The sequence below is a fragment of the Astatotilapia calliptera genome, chromosome 1 (assembly GCF_964374335.1).
Source record: "Astatotilapia calliptera chromosome 1, fAstCal68.1, whole genome shotgun sequence".
NCBI lineage: Eukaryota > Metazoa > Chordata > Actinopteri > Cichliformes > Cichlidae > Astatotilapia > Astatotilapia calliptera.
In genome coordinates, this window is record NC_137422.1 from 17,840,394 (window position 1) to 17,861,213 (window position 20,820).

The window sequence follows — 20,820 nt, forward strand, 5'->3', positions numbered from 1 at the left end:
CAGGAATTTAAGACAAGAATTCTCCTTCAGATGTCATCTAAACTTTTAATGCAGCATCTACCTGAAGTGCTGTGCCATCAGAGTTGAAACAACCCTGTATTACCTTACGGCTGTAAACCCAAGGACTTTGATGAATTTAGTATAAATATGGATTTCAGACATAGCTCATCATTAGATGTTTAAAATGTTCCCGTGGCTGTTAAAGTCAGGTCATTTCTAAATAAGCTAAACATCCCAGTTACCAGTGCTGTGACTTTCACAACAGGTGAACTTGTTAATGTAATATTTTGATCCTCTTCCTGATTATGTATACAGCTAATTACACAATTAGCAGAGGCTCTGTAAGCGTAATGAAATCTCCCACACATCTGTTAATTCCTGCAACAGGCAGCAAGCGATAGTTAGCATGCAGTTTGCAACTTATCCCCATGACAACAGCTTTATGCAGTAGCTGTTGTCATTTTCAACAGCCCTGTGCGCGTGTTTATGTACACTTGTTATTTCTGTAATTATATGTGCAATAATTCTCTTACACAAAAATGCTCAGCTTACTTTGTATTAACTGTAACATCTGTTAGATCTTATTGTTGACGTAAATGTTCTCAAACATTTATCTTCAGTGGGAGAAAATACACAAGACAACTTATATAATCCACATGGATGCACATTTTTCTTTTTTTTTAAAGAAACATTGTGGGTGGCTGCTTTAACAGCTGTAAATATAAAAGTATTGAAATTTCATAGCAGGAAAAAGTCCAGGGAGAAAACCCTGGTGTGTCTAAACAATTAAAGCCATAGCAGATGCAGCAGCAGGAGATTACAGACTAAACGGGCTTGTTCCACCACAATAATACCGGATACGTGTTTACAATGCACCTGTGAACTGCCAGAAGCTTTCTGATTTGTGTTCATGTATTTCCTTAAAAAAAGACCAGTATAGTATGATATAACACTAAAACAACCCAGATTACATAAATACTTTAAAATAAATAATTTGTTAATTTGTTTTAATGAAGTAAATACGTCTCAATATTACCTGACTCCATAAATCTCATACTGACTACTTTAATATAAAACTTTAATGTAACCTATTTCTAGGTATATTTGTGATATTTATACTGGAAAGAGCTTAATTCATGTTACTGTGAAACAGAAAAAACAGACCTCAAATGACGCAGATACTGAGCAGCTTTAGTACAGCACATTCATGTTAAACAAACCGTGACCTGACTAATGTAAGCACAGATGGAAGTTTCATACACAGCTGGTTTTGTGTCCCATCCCAAGGGTAAACCTACCATTTGGGGGAGGGGGCTTTATAAACAGATGCTTCTCTGTAGCATAAAGTTACTACACTAACTTCATGGAATAAATTAGTTCAAATCTCTTGCATATTTTAAACTCTCGAGGCAGGAAACGTTAAATAAAAGCAAACACGTTGATGTAGGGGGGGAAAGCCCCTTTATCAATGCACTTCCCGCAGAAACTAAGATTAATAAAAAGGAATGAATTTATAATGCGGATTATGCTGGTGCTGACTGATCATCGGGGAAAGCCGGCTCAGCTGTTAAACACCTTGGTTCAAGAGAGGGCGCCTTGATCATTTAAATCATCTATTGGAATTATTCTTATAACGGTTCATGCACGAACCAGAATCTTAAAATCATGTCTCACCTTATTTGTTTATATTTTGTATAAAAAAATGAGAAATATGTGCAGCGGTACTGAAACATATGCAAACATAAATGGAAATGCAGCATTTCAAACTGTTCTAACAAGACTGAAAGTCATTATTTGGCAAGACCGCATTTATTCTTCAATACACCCTGAACTCACTCAAACAAACTTTCTTTTAATTTCTGTAAGCAGCCTTCAGGAATAGTTCTCCAGGCTTCTTGAAGGACTTATTTGGATGTTGGCTGCCTTTTTGTTCTGTTCTCTAGCAAGATGATCCCACACTGCTTCAATGATGTTGAGGTCCCTGCTCTGGAGAGACCTGGAGAACCACTACACACCATGCCGAGATATTCCACGAGTTTACCTAATAGCACTTAGAGGCTTAGGGACTAGTTTATGCCTGTCATACTGTGCTATATTTAAATGTTGCATTTTTTCAAGATTAAAAAAAACCCTATGTGCCTAAAGTTACAATTTAAAACTGAGTCTTTGGAAATTTTCTGCTATGTGTAGATGCAAAACTGGTTCACCCTTGAGTTAGATAACTTTTATATGTTTCATGACTCATAAGTGAGTATTGAGTAGCTTCACAAAGAAAAAGAAAAACTTCCTCTAAAAACGGTCAGGTACAAGGACTGGACTGAAAATGAATAAAAAAGCAGGCCATGTCCAAAGAAAAACTTTGAAAGACCTTCAGAAAGTTTGGGCAACTGTTGTTTAAAACCACACCAAGTCTGGATCACTGGAAGCAAAAGAGAGCTGTATACTAGCCTAAAAAGCTATTGTAATGTCATACTTTAACAACTACAAGTACATAAAACAGCCTGTTTGCAGTGGGGCACAAATTTAGAGCGAGATTTAACACACACCCACAAAAAGCCACCATCTAGCTTTAACTGACCAGTTATTAACAAATATCATTGTATCAGTACTTAAACACTATGAACACATTCAGCAAAGAAAATTTGAATCATCTTAGAGTAAACTTCAATCACCAATAAAAAGCATCACATAAAAAGAACAGATACTGCTGGAAAGAATGTGTGCATTGACCAATCTTCACCAAAAATGTGTTATGTAACCTTGATAAATATGCAAAGATATCCTGCAGGATCACTTAAAGTCCTGGAGTTTCTAGGTCACATGGACACCACCAGGAACCGGCTAATGGTATTGTGGCTTGAACCCGTCTGCACCGGGGGATTTAAATTATATAAAGCATAGCAAAGATGGGCTTTGAAAAAGTCGGGAAATCTCCAAAGAGAACCAACACAAATGGTCACTTCCTTGTTATGCTCACAGCAATTGGGTTAGCTTACTTCAAACACAATGGCCCTGCATTTTGTGATTCAGTTCTTTGAATAATGCTCTAAATAGGATTTTCTTGGCCACACTGGTTTATTTCAGTTTGCCTGCCAGCCTGTGTAGATGAGTTAAGCTCACAAGGCTCTGCAGTGCTAAATCAAGGTAAACACCTTCTACCTTTAGGCAGGAGTGATAACCACACAATGTCAAGGGAAACAGTAGTGGGCTAAACAGCCTGATGATGAGAAGAGATGCTAGAGCCGAGGCAGATTCCAATAAATGCTGCACCTTTCTGGCGGCATATACACACAAACTGCTCAGAGGGTAAAGCAGCCAGGTTTAGCTGAGCAGTCTGGGCCCAAATTTAGCTCGAGATGGGAAATTCTCATTTACACTGAAACTGAAGATGAAAACAAGAAAGGTTGAGCTTTCTTCATTACTGTGGCGAGATAGTGAATAAATGATGTATGATAGATCACTGTTTACCTCATGGACATTTCGCTTCTTTGACGGCACTGGCCATGAATAATGGGAGGACAGATGTTAGATTACAAGGAAATTTTCCATCACTGTTAAACGACAGAGTATAGTGACTAGTTAATTAATCAGCAGACTGAAAGTGTACAGTATACTTTATGTATATGTAGCAGCATGCTGAATAAGCTGGTTTGTCCATATCCATTTAGATCATATGCAAGGGAGAGATATCAAGAGTTGGACAATGTCTCATCAGTATCACGTATTATCAATTATTGTGTGTTTTTATATCACATTAACTAATCCAAATAACACTAGCATGCCAGACTGACATTTGTTTTTGTCCAAGGAATGCAATCTTGTGATGGCATGCACACATGGGAGGTGAGCTTGATGAAGGATACAGCATGACAAAGAGGCAGAGAAGGAGACAACAGGTTTTATTGTGATTTCCCTCCAGTAAAAAATGCAAAGAACATTGTTGTCAGCTATAAACTTTGTGCCAGCAGCAAAATGTGTTCAACCATGAAAAATACAGCATCAAATGTATTGAAGCATTTGATATAACAGCACACGAGCAATATAGAAAACAAAACCACAGTGGTGATGGAAAGGAGGCCTGGATTTTAAAGCCATGCACACTGATGGGTAAACAAAGGAAAGAATCAGAAGAAGCTTGTTGGTGGTTTGCCATTATGCCATTTGGATGATTAACAATAAAATTGGTTAAAAGGGTCTGGATCTCTCTCTCTCTCTCTCTCTCTCTCTCTCTCTCTCTCTCTCTTTATCTATCTATCTGAAGGAAACTGTTTCCAGGGCCTACTCCGTGGATCGGCTTCCTCCGAGGCGTGGACGTCTATCAGCAGAGAATGTACCTTCACCTATCAGCAGAGAATGTCCCTTAGTCTGTAACACAGTCAAATATATTCTCAAGTAATATTCAAGTATGCCATTCAGCGTGTTAGTACGAGCAGCTCGGGAGCAGCTTGGGAGAACAAGAAAACAGAGACTGCTTTAGATTGTCTTCCCAAAGTGACTCAACTTTATTCACAAGTACAACAGTTTATATAGAGGGTAAAATTCATGAGACAGCAGATTATCAGTTTAAACCAGTACAGACCAAGATAAGGCAGCGTCTTCCTGCCCTTGGGTGAAGAAGCATCCTTTGTGTAGTTTATTAGTTCAGCTACAATTGTGATTATCTCAGCGACATATTTTCAAGGCACAAAACGAAGAGTTCTTACATTAGTGAAATCTGAAACAAACCATTTGGCCTTCAACAGGCGTCTAAAAGATTAAGAAACTAATGTAGCTGAGGGAGTGATCTCTGTGGTATTTCAACCTTGTACCAGCCTGTGATTCTCACACATCAATTCTTGGGTCAAAGAGAAAAACACTGAAACAAAGGGGCCTTATTGAATGACAGAGTTTTCCTGCATGATGTCACTATAAAACAATATCCAGTAAATGCTCCCATGGTACTAAAATACCTAACACTATCTATCTATCTTACATCTATCTTTCTATCTAGATCATTCATTCATTCATTGTTGAATTGTGGGAAACCTAATATAGTGTTATCCCTGCTTTAAAAATCAGGAATACCAGAAGTAGAAGCAGCCTGTTAACTAAGCACAGCTGTTGTTGTTTGTTTTTTCATTTTGCATTTCTTGTAAGAACTATATTTTTGAAAATGTCACACATTTCACCAATTTTTGCTTGTCTCAGACAGATTTATGAACTCTGAAACAAAGTCCACATATGTCTCATGTCTGGATTTGAAAGAGTGTCACTGATCTCATTCTAGTTCTTGGGTGAAACTTGAAATCTGACAGAAGATTTCACGCCATCTATGTCAAAGAATTTTAAACTCTGCTGGTTTTGTCAGTAGAAAATCATACGGTGCTCTTGCACTGCAGTGAAAGATTTGTAAGGAGCTCCGAGAATAGAGAGCAGAGAAAGCCCAGAAGAGCTTGCAAATAACCCAGGCAGAGTAGCTGGAAACCAGCAAACAACAAAACATCACCATGGTTTTGTAATTTACTGGAGTATCTCCCTGCAGCACGCACCATACTGTGCACATTTCCCAACCAGCTGTCCACCACAATAGGTGTCTAGCTTCGTTCTTTCCTCCTTCGGCGGCAGAACAAGCGCACTGACAGAGAGTCCTGCGAGCTAGTCCTTCTTTCAATATTATAGTGAAATATATTTTTACTCATTTGTGTGTTTCTGTGAAAATGGGAACATTAAAAAGCGCAAAACCACCACAGTGGAAGAAAATATTTCACCGCTTAATACACGATCAGTGATGCATCATTTAGTGTGCGCTCTGCTAAGTTGGCAAAGTGAAAAAGTATTGGAAAAAAAGACTGCTTATTGTGAAGAATGCAGACATCCTTCGGCAATTGCTCAATTGGGCTTAGCATAAGAACGAAGCAAGACATAAAACTAAAAGGATACATGAAATGAAAGAGAAAGCTATACCAAATTAAGCGTGTTGAAGCAAAGGAACTGGTGCAATGGAAAACAAAGTAATGAAGCTGACTTTAAACAGAAAGGAGTTAGAAGGTGGCCACATTGATCTGTTGTGTCTGTCCATGTTCATTAATTCTAATTCATTTTGTGAGACAGGTTTCTGTTGAGCGAGCATGGCTGATTACACATCAGTCACTGTCAGATTTTCATCACTTTTGACAGACAGAATTACCTCTGGACAGTTAAATTCATTGCCCTCTACATAGCCATAGAGGGTAGTCCTGAGACAACCAGTTCATACCATCCCATTATTGTAAATTCTTTGTTAATAATAAGTATTATATGAAGATTTAAAATAGGCCTGGTGAGGTGCTGGACTGGCTAAAAGTTTTCCATCTCAGCCTTTAGTTTAATTTAAACTGAGGAGTGTGTTCTGTACGTGAAAACAGACCCACTAAGACAGAAAATCTTCTGCACTTGTGTGGTTTCACCCCATGTACAAAATAGAGATGAATTATCAGTGAATTTTACTTTTTATCTCTCAGATCCTTTGAGTTAATAACATGTGTGACCATCTGTGTGAAAAAATGCATTAAGTGAACTCAAATTAACTCAAGATATCACCCTACAGACTACAGACATGGATACATAATGTCTCCCTTTAAACACACGTATAGAAAGAATCACACGCTCTTAAGTGGCTAAACTATAGCGCTTTCTGTTCTATTTAAAAAAAGAAACTGAGTCAAGACACTGCTGAGATTCTTTTCCCCAGATTTTTGTCAGCATAATCTAAAATAGAGTTTAGAAACCCCAAAAGCACTCAAGCCCTTTGGTTGTTACTGCTTCTAAAACATTAGCTCAGCATGCCCAGTTTTCCGAATTAGCATGCCAGTGAGATTAACTGGTCTTAACACTTGTTCTTTTTTGCCTGCTGATCTGCACAGGCTATTAAAGAGAAAAACTGTAGAGAACAGATCTGCATTACATGCCAGAATTTCATTAGGGCTGTAACTCGATCCATTTTATGGCATGACTCATGGATTTACCCAATTTGGCTCTGCTACCATCGGTCATAATTGGCAGTTGTGTCTACAATTGCACTGGGCGGAGTGATTTCTATATGACTGATTATTCTGGCAGAAAGAAACTTTCATGTGGGAATAGTGATGCCGGCTGCCATTCAGAAGCTGAGGGATGCTCAGATCGACTCTTTTCATGCATTCAAATTGACAGTGTGTTCAGCTAAATCTCTATAAATCCCTCCATTCTTTCAGTATACTGTGGCTATGTAACAGTTGCACAATAAAGTACATATAGGTTGATGCCTTTCAGCACTGGATTACCATGATTGATTAAGAAATAAAACAGTGATCATTTATTTAACACTTTTTCCTTCCTGAGAAAAATGCCATTTGCCAGATCGTTTCCTGGCCCTGGCACTCTGCTAAAAGAATGTGAAATGGAGCATGGAGAAAGGCCTGGCCACTGCTAATGACTGATTTACTTTCTTTTCAACTGCATCCCCATTTCAACAGTGCACAACAATAAACAACCCATTAGGGAGACTCAAAATAGTTAGAATTTAGTCGAATAAATCAACAACTGAATCATCTAACATCCATCATTGTTTTCTATTTTTTTTTTTTTGTTGAATGGAGGCACCGACATTAATGCCGGGTCAGCAATGCTAAGCAGACAGAGAACAAAGTAATTTCTGTCAGAACTATGCTATCAGACATGTGTCAAAATAAAAACAGAATAAAAATACTACAAATGCAAGGAACACACCATCAGCATCCTCTTAAATCTGAACATGGAACACATGGTTGATGATATGCTCAAATACTGCTGTGTATACTGAACAAAAGGCTTTAGTGCAACACTAAATGAAGAGGAGTCGGCTGAATGGCAAGAACAACATCCAGGCTATCAACACCTTCACTCTGCCGGTGGTCAGGTATCCTGCTTGGATAATACGCTTGCCAAAGAAGAAGACAGAAGCCACTGATATCAAGAAGAGGAAACTCCTTACAATGCATGAAGGTTTCAACCAAATCCAGCACCCTGAGACTGTATGCTAAGCGGAAGGAAGCCGAGGTCTAGTGAGTGTCAGTACCAAAGTCCAGGATTAGACAACGAACATCCACGAGTACATCAGGAAGATAGGGACAACTGACCATGTGTTTAGTGAATACCTAACGCAGCAGAAACCCAAGAAAGACGAGGAGCGAGAGGAGGAACCGTCATGGAAGGACAGGCCCTTGCACGGTGGTCCTGGGGTCTATCACACCAGGCAAGACCCCAGGTGCAGGCTGTGTAAAGATGCCCCTGATACAATCCAACACATAACAGCATGGTGCAAGATGCTAGCAGGCAGGGCATATATGGAACGCCATAACCAAGTGGCCAGCATAGTTTACAGGATCCTGTGAGACTTCCAGATACAGACGGACAAACTGGTGATGGCTAACCAACCGGAGATAGTAGTAGACAAGCAGAGGAAGACGGCCATAGTGATAGATGTAGCGATAATGAATGACAGCAACATCAAGAAGAACAGTGGTCCTAGTGGTATTCGGAGCACTCAGTAAAGTGACCTCCAAGCTAGGCGAGTGGCTCCAGCAGATCCCAGGAACAACATCTGAGCTCATCCAAGGTCCCTCAAGCTCTCAGGCAGAGGACCCAATATATATAAGCAAGACGGTGAAGCTGCCCTTGCTCAGTGTGAGAGGAGACCTTCTTTGAATTACAAAGAGTTCATTCAGTTCCAGTAATGAATGAGTCATACAGGAAGACATATTTCACTGAAAGCACGCTATGGCCACACCATTCATATATATCATGCATTGTCAGTAAATTAGGATTCAGTTAAACCCCAATTAAGCTTCAAAGAAAAAAAAAAGAACACGCTAGCCATCAGCTCAAAAAGGCAGTGTTTTTACCAGTAGCTGTATTTGTATATGTAAGCCAGGACAGATGTGTGCTCAGCTGTTAGGACTTTGACAGTCTGAACCACCGAGTTAGGCTTTCAGCTTAAAATCATTCAGAGTGAGGCAGATGAGATAGTGGAGTACTCAATATATATCGTAGCACTAATTCAGCATTTATAATGCCTTGGGCCTTAACGTCAATATTTTAGTTCTTTAGTGTTTTGGTCTGAGTTTGTAAAGCTCACAGCTTTTACTTCAAATACCACAGACAATTGAAGAAAGACTGCGCCACTAAACTGCACCTTTTGACCATTCCTTGACTTGAATGTGTGCTGAAGTCAGTCCCAGACACTGATTATGTAATCAGCAGCTGCTTTTACAAATCAGACCGTAATCACATCCAGAGTGTGAGAGAGAAGCGAAAAAAGGACTCAGACATTTCACCTTCCAATCGAAAGCACAAAGACCTTCAAATGCTGAATGTTTGAAGACTTCAAGAGTTTGAAGACTTTTGGAAGACATTACCATCACAATTATTTAGAAAGAGTTTACATATTCTTTCTGATTACTCTGGTTTTCTCCTACAGTCCAAAGGCATGCTTGTTAGTTAATTAGTGATTCTAAATTGGCCACAGGTCTGTCTCTTTGTGCCCTGCGATAGAACAGAGACCTGTCGGGAGTGCACGCCGCCTGTCACCCTGTGACAGCCAAGGGATAAATAATTAATTCATTACAATCAATGCCTTTCATGCAGTACAGTGTGCACACTAGGGTTGTCATGATACTAGAATTTCAAACTCAGTACCGATCCCCAGAAAAATACTTGCTACGCCAAACCATTTTTCACAATGGAGGAAAAAAAATGATAAAATTGACAGACATATTTTAAAGAATGCATATTTCCTGTGGTTCTTGGCACTATATTTCATTGCTAATTAAATGAGGTTATCAAGGAACTTTACACTGTTTCTGTGTAGATGCTGGTAGACTGCTCTCACCTTCAATCTGCATTATTAGTAAATCAGGACTTTAAGGGAAATATATCACTTTCTATAGACAAATAACTACATTATCCCGTTATGTGAATATTAATATTACAGACCAGTAGAACTGATAACATTTACTGCCGAGCTCCAAGATTAATGTTGTTATGTTATTATTAGCCATTGCCGCTAGCTGCCACCTCAACAATAACAGGAGGGGAAGGATAATGTGGGTGATATTTCCATCGGCTAACTGCAATGTGTGTGTGAGACAGGTAAGCATTCAAAATAACTCAAATACTTCAACATTGTCTCAAAATTCTTGATAAAGACTGAAATGTCAGCCTTTAAGCTTCGCCAAGCTTGTTCTATTCAGGTGTTTAGCTGCTAGCGTTATGAGGGGCTCTGTGAAGATGGCACTGTTAATATTGCAAATGAGTATCTGATCCAATAGTAATATTTAGCATCAATTAGTATCCAAGGATCAGTTTTTTGACAACTCTACGCGGCACTAATGCTGCCTTCTGTACTGAAAAAAAAAAAAATCAAGTATTGTTACCTTTCCAGAATTTTGTTACCAAAAGGTGCTATAAGACATACCTAATACATGCATTTTTAACTTCTATATGTAAGTGCTAAAAAAACACAAAGAATATTAAACTTGAACTTATGTAACAGACTGAGTCACTGTTTGCTACAGCAGCTAGACTAAGTACTATACAGTAGCTGTAGCTGTAGCTGCGTATATCAACAATTTTGCAGTTCTTTAAGTCTTTCAGATTTTCCTGGATGATATATGATAGACTCAATTAATTTGCTCAGCTTGTCTACACCTATACAAGGAATACAAAAAGTCATGCACAACACAAGCAAAAACAATGGGGAATACTCATGCATAAAAGGGTCGCAACAGGGTTAATGTGAATAAAACCTACAATACAAACAAATAATTTAAAGCCTCAGATCAAGCAGAGCAGCAGTAGAAACACAATATAGGAAACCCAAAGAGAAAGCCATCCAACGCTGTAGGGCAAGTTCTGACAGCTGAACCATCTTTCTGCCAATGTAACCCATGTTAGACCAAATGTGAGGCAGAAAAACACAGTTGTAAATATTGGTTTCAGCTGTTCATAGTTTCAGTGTAGTTACCAAGTTACCAAGAAACAAAAATACTAAGTAAAAATAAAGCAGACATGCCACAAACAAGCAATCAATATCAGTTCTAAATAATGTGGCAAAGTGAAGCACTATTGGCAGGTTGATTAAAACACCACGAGACACATGACATTGTGAATGTAAGAGGAGGAATGGAAAGCTTACACTGTGTTGCATTGTCCTCCAGACAGCCCTCTGAGAGCAGCAGAGAAATGAAGAAGAAAGAGATTTAATTGGACATCAGAGAAATAGAGAGACTGAGAGAGAGAATAGGGCCAAAATAATGACTAGTTAGTGAAGCAAAAAGTTAAATGATAAATGGTGCTGCTAAAATATTCTATTCACCAGCCTATGAGATTGAGTACCTCAAACCATTTTATTCACAATACATTTTCCAGTGTGAAATCAGCTGCTATCAAGTCTGATCAATGCACAGATCACCACCTGCATACAAACAGCAGCCTAATGTGGGAAAGCAGGCTGAAGTGGTCTAATGACAGTGGTTGTTTCAAGCAATGCAATGCAATCAGTTTAGCAAAGTACGCCAACTTTTTAATACTTCAGTGTTTCACATGTATTTGTACTGTAAGTATTACACATAACACACCTAATAAATTTACACAGTGAGATGCAAGTACATTGAAGAACGGGTTAGATATGTTTTCCTGAGCTACCCAGTTCCCACTTCTTGGAACAACTTTTCAAATCTTTTGCAAGCAGCAGGCTGGAGTGCATGTAAGCATACATTATTAAAGATAGTGAAACCAGTGGGTTTTCTCTAAATGCACTTTTGCCTTTTAGATTTTTCCCACACATTTTAATGTGCATGTTATGAATCAGAAAAAAGTGGATTTGGTTCTAATTTTCAAATGAGGCCTGAGTGTAAAGATACGGAGTGTTCAAGAATAACACTTTAAAGGTTCTGGACATCTTTTATACAGTCACTGTGGTATTCCTAACAATTACAGCTATTTTTGGAGTAAAGACTACTTATGGAGACTCTCTGCTGCCTGTAATCACGTCTCTGCTCCTTCCTTTTTTCCATTTTAATCCCATGGAACAACTTGCACAGTTGAAGATTATAAAATGTACCTTTTATTTTAAAAGACAATACTGTGTTTAATAAACGGATTTACTTGTTGGAGTGAGGATTACATAAAAAAAACATCGTCTAAATGGATTGGCGAGAGGAAAAATTCACAGCATAAGGAGCTATTTTCTAGCCTGTGTGAGTGCACACTTCAGCTGATATTCTGTTAGTATTACTTCACAATTGTCTTTTAACTGAATTTACTTAAAGCAGTAACTGTCGAGAAACATAACATATTCATTAAAGATTTGGTAGAAGGCCATTTCGTGTTAAACAGCAGGAATAGTAACAATTTCAGACTTTTATGAGTAAAAAACAATAAAATATATCCACTCATTAGGTACACCTTTTCAACTTGTGTTAAAGAATAACACAACTATCTAATCAGAAGGTCACAAAGCAACAATGCAATGCATTTAGGGATATACAGATGAGTCCAACTGAGCATCAGAATTGGGAAGAAATGTGTTTTGAACGTGGCATGGTTGCTGGTGCCAGACAGGCTAGTCTGAGTATTTCAGAAACTGCTCATCTCCTGGGATCCCCCCCTCCCCAGAACTATCTCTATAGTTTACAGACAACAGTCAAAAACGAGAAAATATCCAGTAAGATGCAGTTCTATGCCTTGTTGATGCCAGAGGTCAGAGTAGAGTGGCTAGACTGCTTCAAGTTGATAGGAAGGCAACAGCAACTCGAATAAATACTCGTTACAGCCAACGTATGGAGAAAGGTGTCTCTGAATGCACAACACATCAAACCTACAGCAGCAGAAAACCACACCTGGTGCCACAGAAGACTGGAAAAATGCCACCTGGTCTGATGAGTCTCCATTTCTGCTGAGACGTTCAGACGGCAGGGCCAGAATTTGGTGTAAACAACATGAAGGAGGATTGTTCCTTAGCATGTCTATCTCTTTATGGCCACAGTGCTTTATGTTAGGCATGCCTACTCATGCAAGTGTGTCATATCCATAAGAATAAGTCAGCTTGACATGAAACACACACAGCTTAGTTAATATCAGGTGCATCGCTTTTGCTGCTACATGACAGCAGCACATATTTTGTAGCAACAGGGGAAAAGATGAGGAGTCGTGGGCTGTGAGGCCCGGTTTAACATCGTATCAACTTATGGGCTTCTGCGCAGCTCTATAGCGAAGCTTGACGTTGACAGCCTCCTACACAATGTGCCTCAGTAGCATCAGGGGGCTCCGCAGACCTTTTTTGTAGCCTCAATTAATGTCTTAGCATTTTTTCATCATTCTGATGTTTGGTGGGTGGATGTTGAATCTTTTGTACGCTGTTGTTCAAGATGGCGCCGAGTATGGCAGCCTCGTCGCGAGCTCCCCCAAGCAACGGCTTTCTTCTGTGTTTAATTTTACTTTTCCTTTATTTTTTCACGAGCAGCACTTGTCTCCTTGTGTACGACCGACAAACCTTACTGGACATAAAAGACGGTCTTTCTTATAACTTTCCGGAGTTCAAGTTTTGCAACACGGACGCTCCGTTTGCAGACCCCCCATTCATCTCACCTGAGACGCCTTTGTTCTCTGGCCCTGGAGGCCGCAAACGCCGACGCAGAGGGAGAAGATCTGGCGTTCTGGTTCGACTGAGACGGCGCACTTACAGACCACCGTTACCCAGTTTATTACTGGCTAATATGCAGTCTCTGGAGAACAAGCTGTGCGAGCTTCGGGCACGGATCTCATTCCAGCGAGAGATGCGGGACTGCTGCGTGATCTGCCTCACAGAAACCTGGCTATCGGACAAAGTACCGGACTCCGCAACACAACTGCCGGGGTTCTCTGTGCACCGCGCGGACAGGTCACAGGATCTTACTGGGAAAAGCAGAGGCGGTGGTGTGTGTTTCATGATCAACAACAGCTGGTGTGATTATGCGAACGTGCACCCGGTCAAATCCTTCTGCTCACCGGACCTGGAGTACCTGATGATTAAGTGCCGGCCATTCTGGCTACCGAGGGAATTTACAGCAGTGATTATTACGGCTGTTTACATTCCCCCACAAGCCGACACTGACCGTGCACTCAGGGAACTGTACAGCGCGATCAGCAGCAAGGAAACCGCACACCCAGAGGCAGCGTTTATCACAGCCGGAGACTTTAATAAGGGAAACCTGAAGAAAGTCTCACCAAAACTCCATCAACACATCTTTTTCAACACACGTGGAAACCGGCTACTCGACCACTGCTACACCTCTTTCCGGGATGCGTACAAAGCCCTCCCCCGCGCCCCATTCGGCCAATCAGATCACTGCTCCATCCTGCTCCTGCCCGCCTACAGGCAGAAGCTGAAACAGGAAGCTCCAACCCGGAGGGCGGTGCACTGTTGGACGGACCAATCGGAGTCTGCGCTGCGGGACTGTTTTGATCACGCGGACTGGGAAATGTTTCACGTGGCCGCCAGAGACATTGATGAATACACAGACTCAGTCTGTGGATTTATCAGGAAATGCGTGGAAGATGTCGTCCCATCCAGAACAGTTAAATCCTTCCCAAATCAAAAACCCTGGATTAACGGAGATGTTCGCGCGGCACTGGCGGCACGGAACACCGCCTTTGCCTCCGCGAACACATCGGACTACAAACACGCACATTACCAACTCCGGAAGACGATCAAAGCAGCCAAACGTGAGTACAGGGACAGGGTGGAGCAACAGTTTGACAACCCTCGGAGTATGTGGCAGGGACTAAACACGATCACAGACTTTAGAGGGAAAACCAGCACACCGCAGACCACGGCCTCTCTGTGTGAGGATCTAAACGTATTCTACGCTAGATTCGACACAGCGAACACCATGAGACCGGACAGTGTGCGCACCGCGGATGACGTCAGTGCGCACACTGTGTCTGAGGAGGATGTGCGGAAGTGCTTCAGGAAGGTGAATGCACGCAAAGCTACTGGTCCGGACGGGATTCCCGGCCGCGTCCTCAGGTCATGCGCGGCTCAGCTGGCTGGAGTGTTCACGCACATCTTCAACCTTTCCCTCTCTCTGTCTGTAGTCTCAGCCTGCTTCAAAATGGCCACCATCGTCCCTGTACCCAAATCCTCCACCATCTCCTCATTGAACGACTGGCGACCTGTAGCCCTGACCCCCATCGTAAGCAAATGCTTCGAGAAGCTGGTCAGGGACTTCATCTGCTCTGCACTACCCGACTCACTGGACCCTCTACAGTTTGCATACCGCCACAACAGGTCCACTGATGATGCCATAGCCCTGACACTACACACTGCCCTGTCACACCTGGAGAAGAGAGACACGTATGTGAGGATGCTGTTTGTAGATTACAGCTCAGCATTCAATACCATCGTTCCCTCGAAGCTGGACAGGAAACTGCAGGATCTAGGACTGAGCAGCTCATTCTGCAGCTGGATCCTTAGCTTCCTGTCTGACAGACGCCAAGTGGTCAGACTGGGCAGCATCACCTCATCCCCCATCACACTGAACACTGGTGCTCCACAGGGGTGTGTACTGAGCCCTCTCCTGTACTCACTCTACACCTACGACTGCACAGCCACTAACAGCTCCAACATCATTGTGAAGTTTGCGGACGACACTACAGTGGTGGGTCTTATCACCAACGGTGATGAGACGGCTTACAGGGAGGAGGTCAGCGCCCTGACCCACTGGTGTCAAGACAACCATCTCACCCTCAACGTCGCAAAGACAAAGGAGTTGATAGTGGACTTCCGGAGGTGCAGAGAAGTACACACCCCCATCACCATCAACGGCGCTGCTGTGGAGAGAGTGAGCAGCTTCCGGTTCCTTGGAGTACATCTGGCTGAGGATCTTACGTGGTCAGTACACACAAACAAAACAGTGAAGAAGGCGCAGCAGCGCCTCTTCTTTCTCAGGAGACTGAAAAGATTCGGCATGAGCCCCCGCATCCTCAGGACCTTCTATCGCTGTGCCATTGAGAGCATCCTCACTGGATGCATCACCACCTGGTATGGCAACAGCACCGCCTACAACTGCAAAGCTCTCCAGCGAGTAGTGCGGTGCTCTGAACAGATAATTGGAGGTGAGCTTCCCTCCCTCCAAGACATCTACAGGAAGCGCTGCCTGAGGAAAGCGGGGAGGATCATCAAGGACTCCAGTCACCCCAGCCATAAACTGTTCAGACTGCTTCCATCAGGAAGGAGGTTCTGCAGCATCCGGTCCCGTACCAGCAGACTGAGAGACAGCTTTTTCCATCAGGCCATCAGACTGCTGAACACTTCATAGACACCTCAGCTTCACTACTGGAACTTCAACATTATGCACTCCACACTGTATATAAATGCCACTTGTTTTGCACATATTCAACTCTGTATATTTTATATATTTTATTATTATTATTATTATTATTATTATTATTATTATTATTATTATTATTTTTTTTTTTTTTACTATTTAATTTGTAAAAATGTGTATATACACACACACACACACACACACACACACACACACACACACACACACACACACACACACACACACACACACACACGTAGGAAAATATTTAGTATACACATCCAGAAATGCATACACTATTATATATTGTACATATATTTATTAGTTTCAGGTTGGCCATTCTTGTATTTTGCTCGTTTGTGTTGTTGTGTTTGCACATCTCTGTTGCTTGTGGGGCTCGCACACAAGAATTTCACTCGCATGTGCTGTGCCAGTGTGCCTGCACATGTGATGTGACAATAAAAGTGATTTGATTTGATTTGATTTTGAACATTTTGCACATTTTGGGATAAGGCTTGGGCTTTACCCTTCTCTCATGCTCACGAGGAATATGTATTAAACAACATGTCCAGCTTGTGTTGAAAAAGCGTGTGCTGTTGTGATTTTTCTCTGTAACCATCAGCAGTGAGTGGAAGAACAGAAATATTTTAAGTCCGAGTACAGCAGCAGTGGAAGTCACACAGCACCTGGGGGCTATATGGACTATATGAACAAGCCTCTATTTTTTCTGGCCTTTTGACATGAGCCCCAGTAAGTCGACCTTAAACTCAGCATGCCACCACCGAGTCTGCCTCTGCCAATAAAATTTCAAAAACACTCCACTTCTGTACAGTGGAAATCAGTTGAGCTTTTGAAAAATGTGAGAAAGGAAGCGTGTTCTGCATCCTTTGTTGGCAGAATCCTGACTTCTTTACTGGAAATCATCATGCATTAGCACCGCATGAGTTAGGCTTTAAAGTCAAGGCTTTGTATTCGAGGTTTGCTTTAGGAATGGATCAGTTCTTCCACATAAATTATTTCATCTTTCAGTCATCTCTGGAGCTGTTTATATCACAAAGGTAATTATTATTTCATTTAATTTTTATAACTGCATTTTTCAATCCAGGTTTACAGTACTGGCGAAATTATCTAGTCTCGGTGCATACCAGTCTATCCAGGCTTGTTCCAGCTGCAGTGGTTGGCCTCTCCTCAGGGGTGTAGGGCCTGAAACGCCCACTGAACACATCTGAGATGCCCCGCACAGACCTGCCTATTCCTGATGGCTTTGGTTGGCCACACCCTTGAAAGACCTAAAAACAGAAGAGAGGTACACAAAGTTACCGCAGAGAAAAGGCAGACGCCAGGGAAAAGAGGATAAACTGCCCAGTTTTGTAATAATAATGCAATATTTCCCCATAATAATGACAGCGAACTTTGCAGTGATAAATAATTTAGTTGTCAGCATTCAGAGGATGCACAAAACTGCACTGAGCCAGGGCTGAGTCTGTTACTTTGTAGATTACACATCCATTTTGATCCCACAAAACTTGTACTTTGCTCTACCACTGATATTTCTCCCTCTGTCAATTTGCTCTCAGCACCATTTCTGCTCTGTGATTTGAGACAGCCAAACTGTAGAGAGCCGTCCTGGAACCAATACTGTCTATCAGTGATGAGTCTCTTTTTAAATGAAGTGTGATATTGTTGGGAGAAAAGGAATTAACCCTTGATATGTTGTTACTCAGTCGTCCTAGCGAGATATAAAATTAAGAAAATCTGACATCTGACCAGGATTCTGTGTCGCATCCTTGTTTTGCATCCACGTTATCACAAACTACAACTGAAATGAAGCTGTCAGCGTACAGAAGAGATAAAAGTAATAGGCTAATTTTATTCTAAACTGCAAATAGGAAAACTTTTGGGAGAGGAAAATGCAGAATTGTAGCATTTTGTAATATTTAGTGTTACATGGCTGAGCGATACAGAGAAAGTAACTACCCGGGAACAATGTAAACCCGCACACACATTGGCTTTTTTAAAAGGAAAGTTCTTAAATTTAACAAACAAAAGTTCAGTTGTTTATGCTTTGAGAAGTGCAGATTCACCACTGGAATCTCGCATTAATCAGTGTGTGGCTCATAGAGGTTCATATGAACAGCAGATTGCTTTAAAGGCCCAAACAAGACACCTCCAAACAGCACAGCTCATTAGCATTCATCCCTGGCACGTTTACTGGCCCCTGGCTCAGTAGTGATGGAGCACCCTAATGTATTAGATGGCTGTCATGACAAGAGACTGCTTTTTTCTAATATTTAGCAATTCTTCACCATGATTACGCTTCCAATATCTTGTACATCGCACAAGCAAAATGTTTTTCAACAGGTTTGAGGAGCAGTAAACGAAGAACAAGACAACTCAGGGAAATGGTCAAAATGTGAAAGATTATAATCTGACACCAATCTGTCAGCCAAGCACAGCCTCAGAGAAGTGAGACGTCAAGCGCATTGACAAGGGGTTAAGTTGGACATTGACAGCTGTTTGATATGGGAGACAATGTGACGGCTAATTCACAGTGACTTTTGTAACTCTGGCATGGAGATGGGCCACACGTAACCATCAGAATAACAATGATGAAGTGAAAAAGCTGCCTTTTGACAAGAAAGGCAGTGAAAAACCATCCACTGTGTGATAATATCCTAATTGTGCCACTTCATATTTAAAATGTGCCAAAGACCAATTTACAATATGAAGTCTAAAGAGGACAAAGACAGAATTAGCAGCGAAAACGTTAATATGTCCTGTCCCAAATTTTAGATATGCGAATACAATTGTGATGTTTAGGAGACTGTGTTATGTGTAAAAGCTTGTCACAGGGTTCCAAATATATGTTGCATTTACATTGCACAGATTGACATATTTCTGCTGAATCATGCAGATTCATATGAATAACAAAATAAAAAGGGACAATGAGATGAGAAGTTGAGGACTGCTAATATAGTCCAGTTATTATGCTCATTATTTCCTGGATGAGATATTAGACAAGGCAATTTTTTATGTTGCTTGTGGTTTTACACTACTTAAAAATGTACACACTGTTTATCAGGTCAGATATTGTGTGTGTGTGAACACTGTTTTCAGCACAAATTCAACAAAGTCAGCACAGCTTCTTCAGGATACAGTACCTTGGCTGACACTTGCATGCTGTTGTCCTGCATAGTCATGATAGCGTCAGAGATCTTGATGTCAATTGGTTGTATAACTGCTTCAATATTGGAGGGGCCTTCCAGCCTGTCTGCCACCAGCAGCATGGCATCTGTCAAAACACAGAGGACACATGTCAGTTTAGAAATATTTAACACAAATGGATTGGTTCTCCATTATGAGTGAGTATCAGTATGTTAACATTGCATTTGAGTATTATCAGCTTTCAGCACAAAACCCTCAAAGTATTAAGCTCTGCGACTGCAACACTGATTTAAACAACAGGGCAAACAACTGTCTCGAGATTGTCTTGACAACCAAAAATTACAAATCCGAAAAGGAACCTGCAATTTCCATTGTTTTTGTAGGTTGAAATAGTACATCAGGTAGAAAATAAGTAAAACTACTTGCAAATGAATCAGCCTTTTCATGTTCAGCGACATGCGATACAGTTCAGTAGGAAATATTAAAGTCAGAAGTTTTTTTTGTAGAGGAAAGAGGGAAGCATCATCATGTTGACTTTTAATTATAGATTTTTTTTTTCCACTTTTTAATTCAATTCAATTCAATTTTATTTATATAGCGCCAAATCACAACAACAGTCAGTTCAAGGTGGTTTATATTGTAAGGTTTAGACCTATGAGACCCTACGAGCAAGCGCTGGGCGACAGTGGAAAGGAAAAACTCCCTTTTAACAGGAAGAAGCCTCCAGCAGAACCAGGGAGGAGCAACCATCTGCCACGACTTTAATCTAGTTTTATGACTAAAAAAGGATGAAAATATAGTAATGACATATACAGCAAAGTAAATAACATATAATTTAAAAAAACAAAACCAAACCCACACATATTCACAAACACTGGCAGGCTCTGTGCCTGTTTTTTCCCCCAGAAAAACATCATACGACATAGGGTATGATCATGAATTTTAAGCAAAAACAAAATACTCAGCTGCCAAAACATGCCGCTTGTCTTAATTTAATTGCTGCATCTTCTTTTCTTTAAATGTGTCAGAATATTTTCAGTGAATAACATCTCTTGAGACTCCGGTGGCTACTGAATGATGCACCAGGAATGATTAATGAACTGATTACCAATCATCTCGGGACCTAAGCCAACACATTCTTCTTCAGTGGATTGTCTCTTTTTAAACAACATGACATCTTGATTCATGGATCCAAACAGTTCCACTTTAGTCTCGTCACTCTGTTAACAGAATCCTTCAATCTACAGGCTGATCTGTTACTTTCGTCCACATTTAAGTCAGCTTGTGTTTTGTTTTACTCGGTAAAATTGTG

The 20,820-nt window shown here is 40.9% G+C and overlaps 1 protein-coding gene across 3 annotated transcripts in view; it reads right to left on the minus strand.

The window, feature by feature from the left end:
* gpc6a (glypican 6a) overlaps positions 1–20,820 on the minus strand; it is a 158,139-nt gene that overhangs the window by 32,776 nt on the left and 104,543 nt on the right. For 2 of the 3 annotated variants that reach the window (XM_080292633.1, XM_026165750.2), the window contains exons 5-7: positions 19,505–19,635; positions 17,489–17,632; positions 11,171–11,200 (exon numbers count right to left, since the gene is read on the minus strand). In XM_080292633.1, the coding sequence (XP_080148759.1) occupies positions 11,171–11,200; positions 17,489–17,632; positions 19,505–19,635 (305 nt within the window). The remainder of the gene's footprint in view (positions 1–11,170; positions 11,201–17,488; positions 17,633–19,504; positions 19,636–20,820) is intronic. The other variant, XM_026165760.2, reaches the window with a different exon arrangement.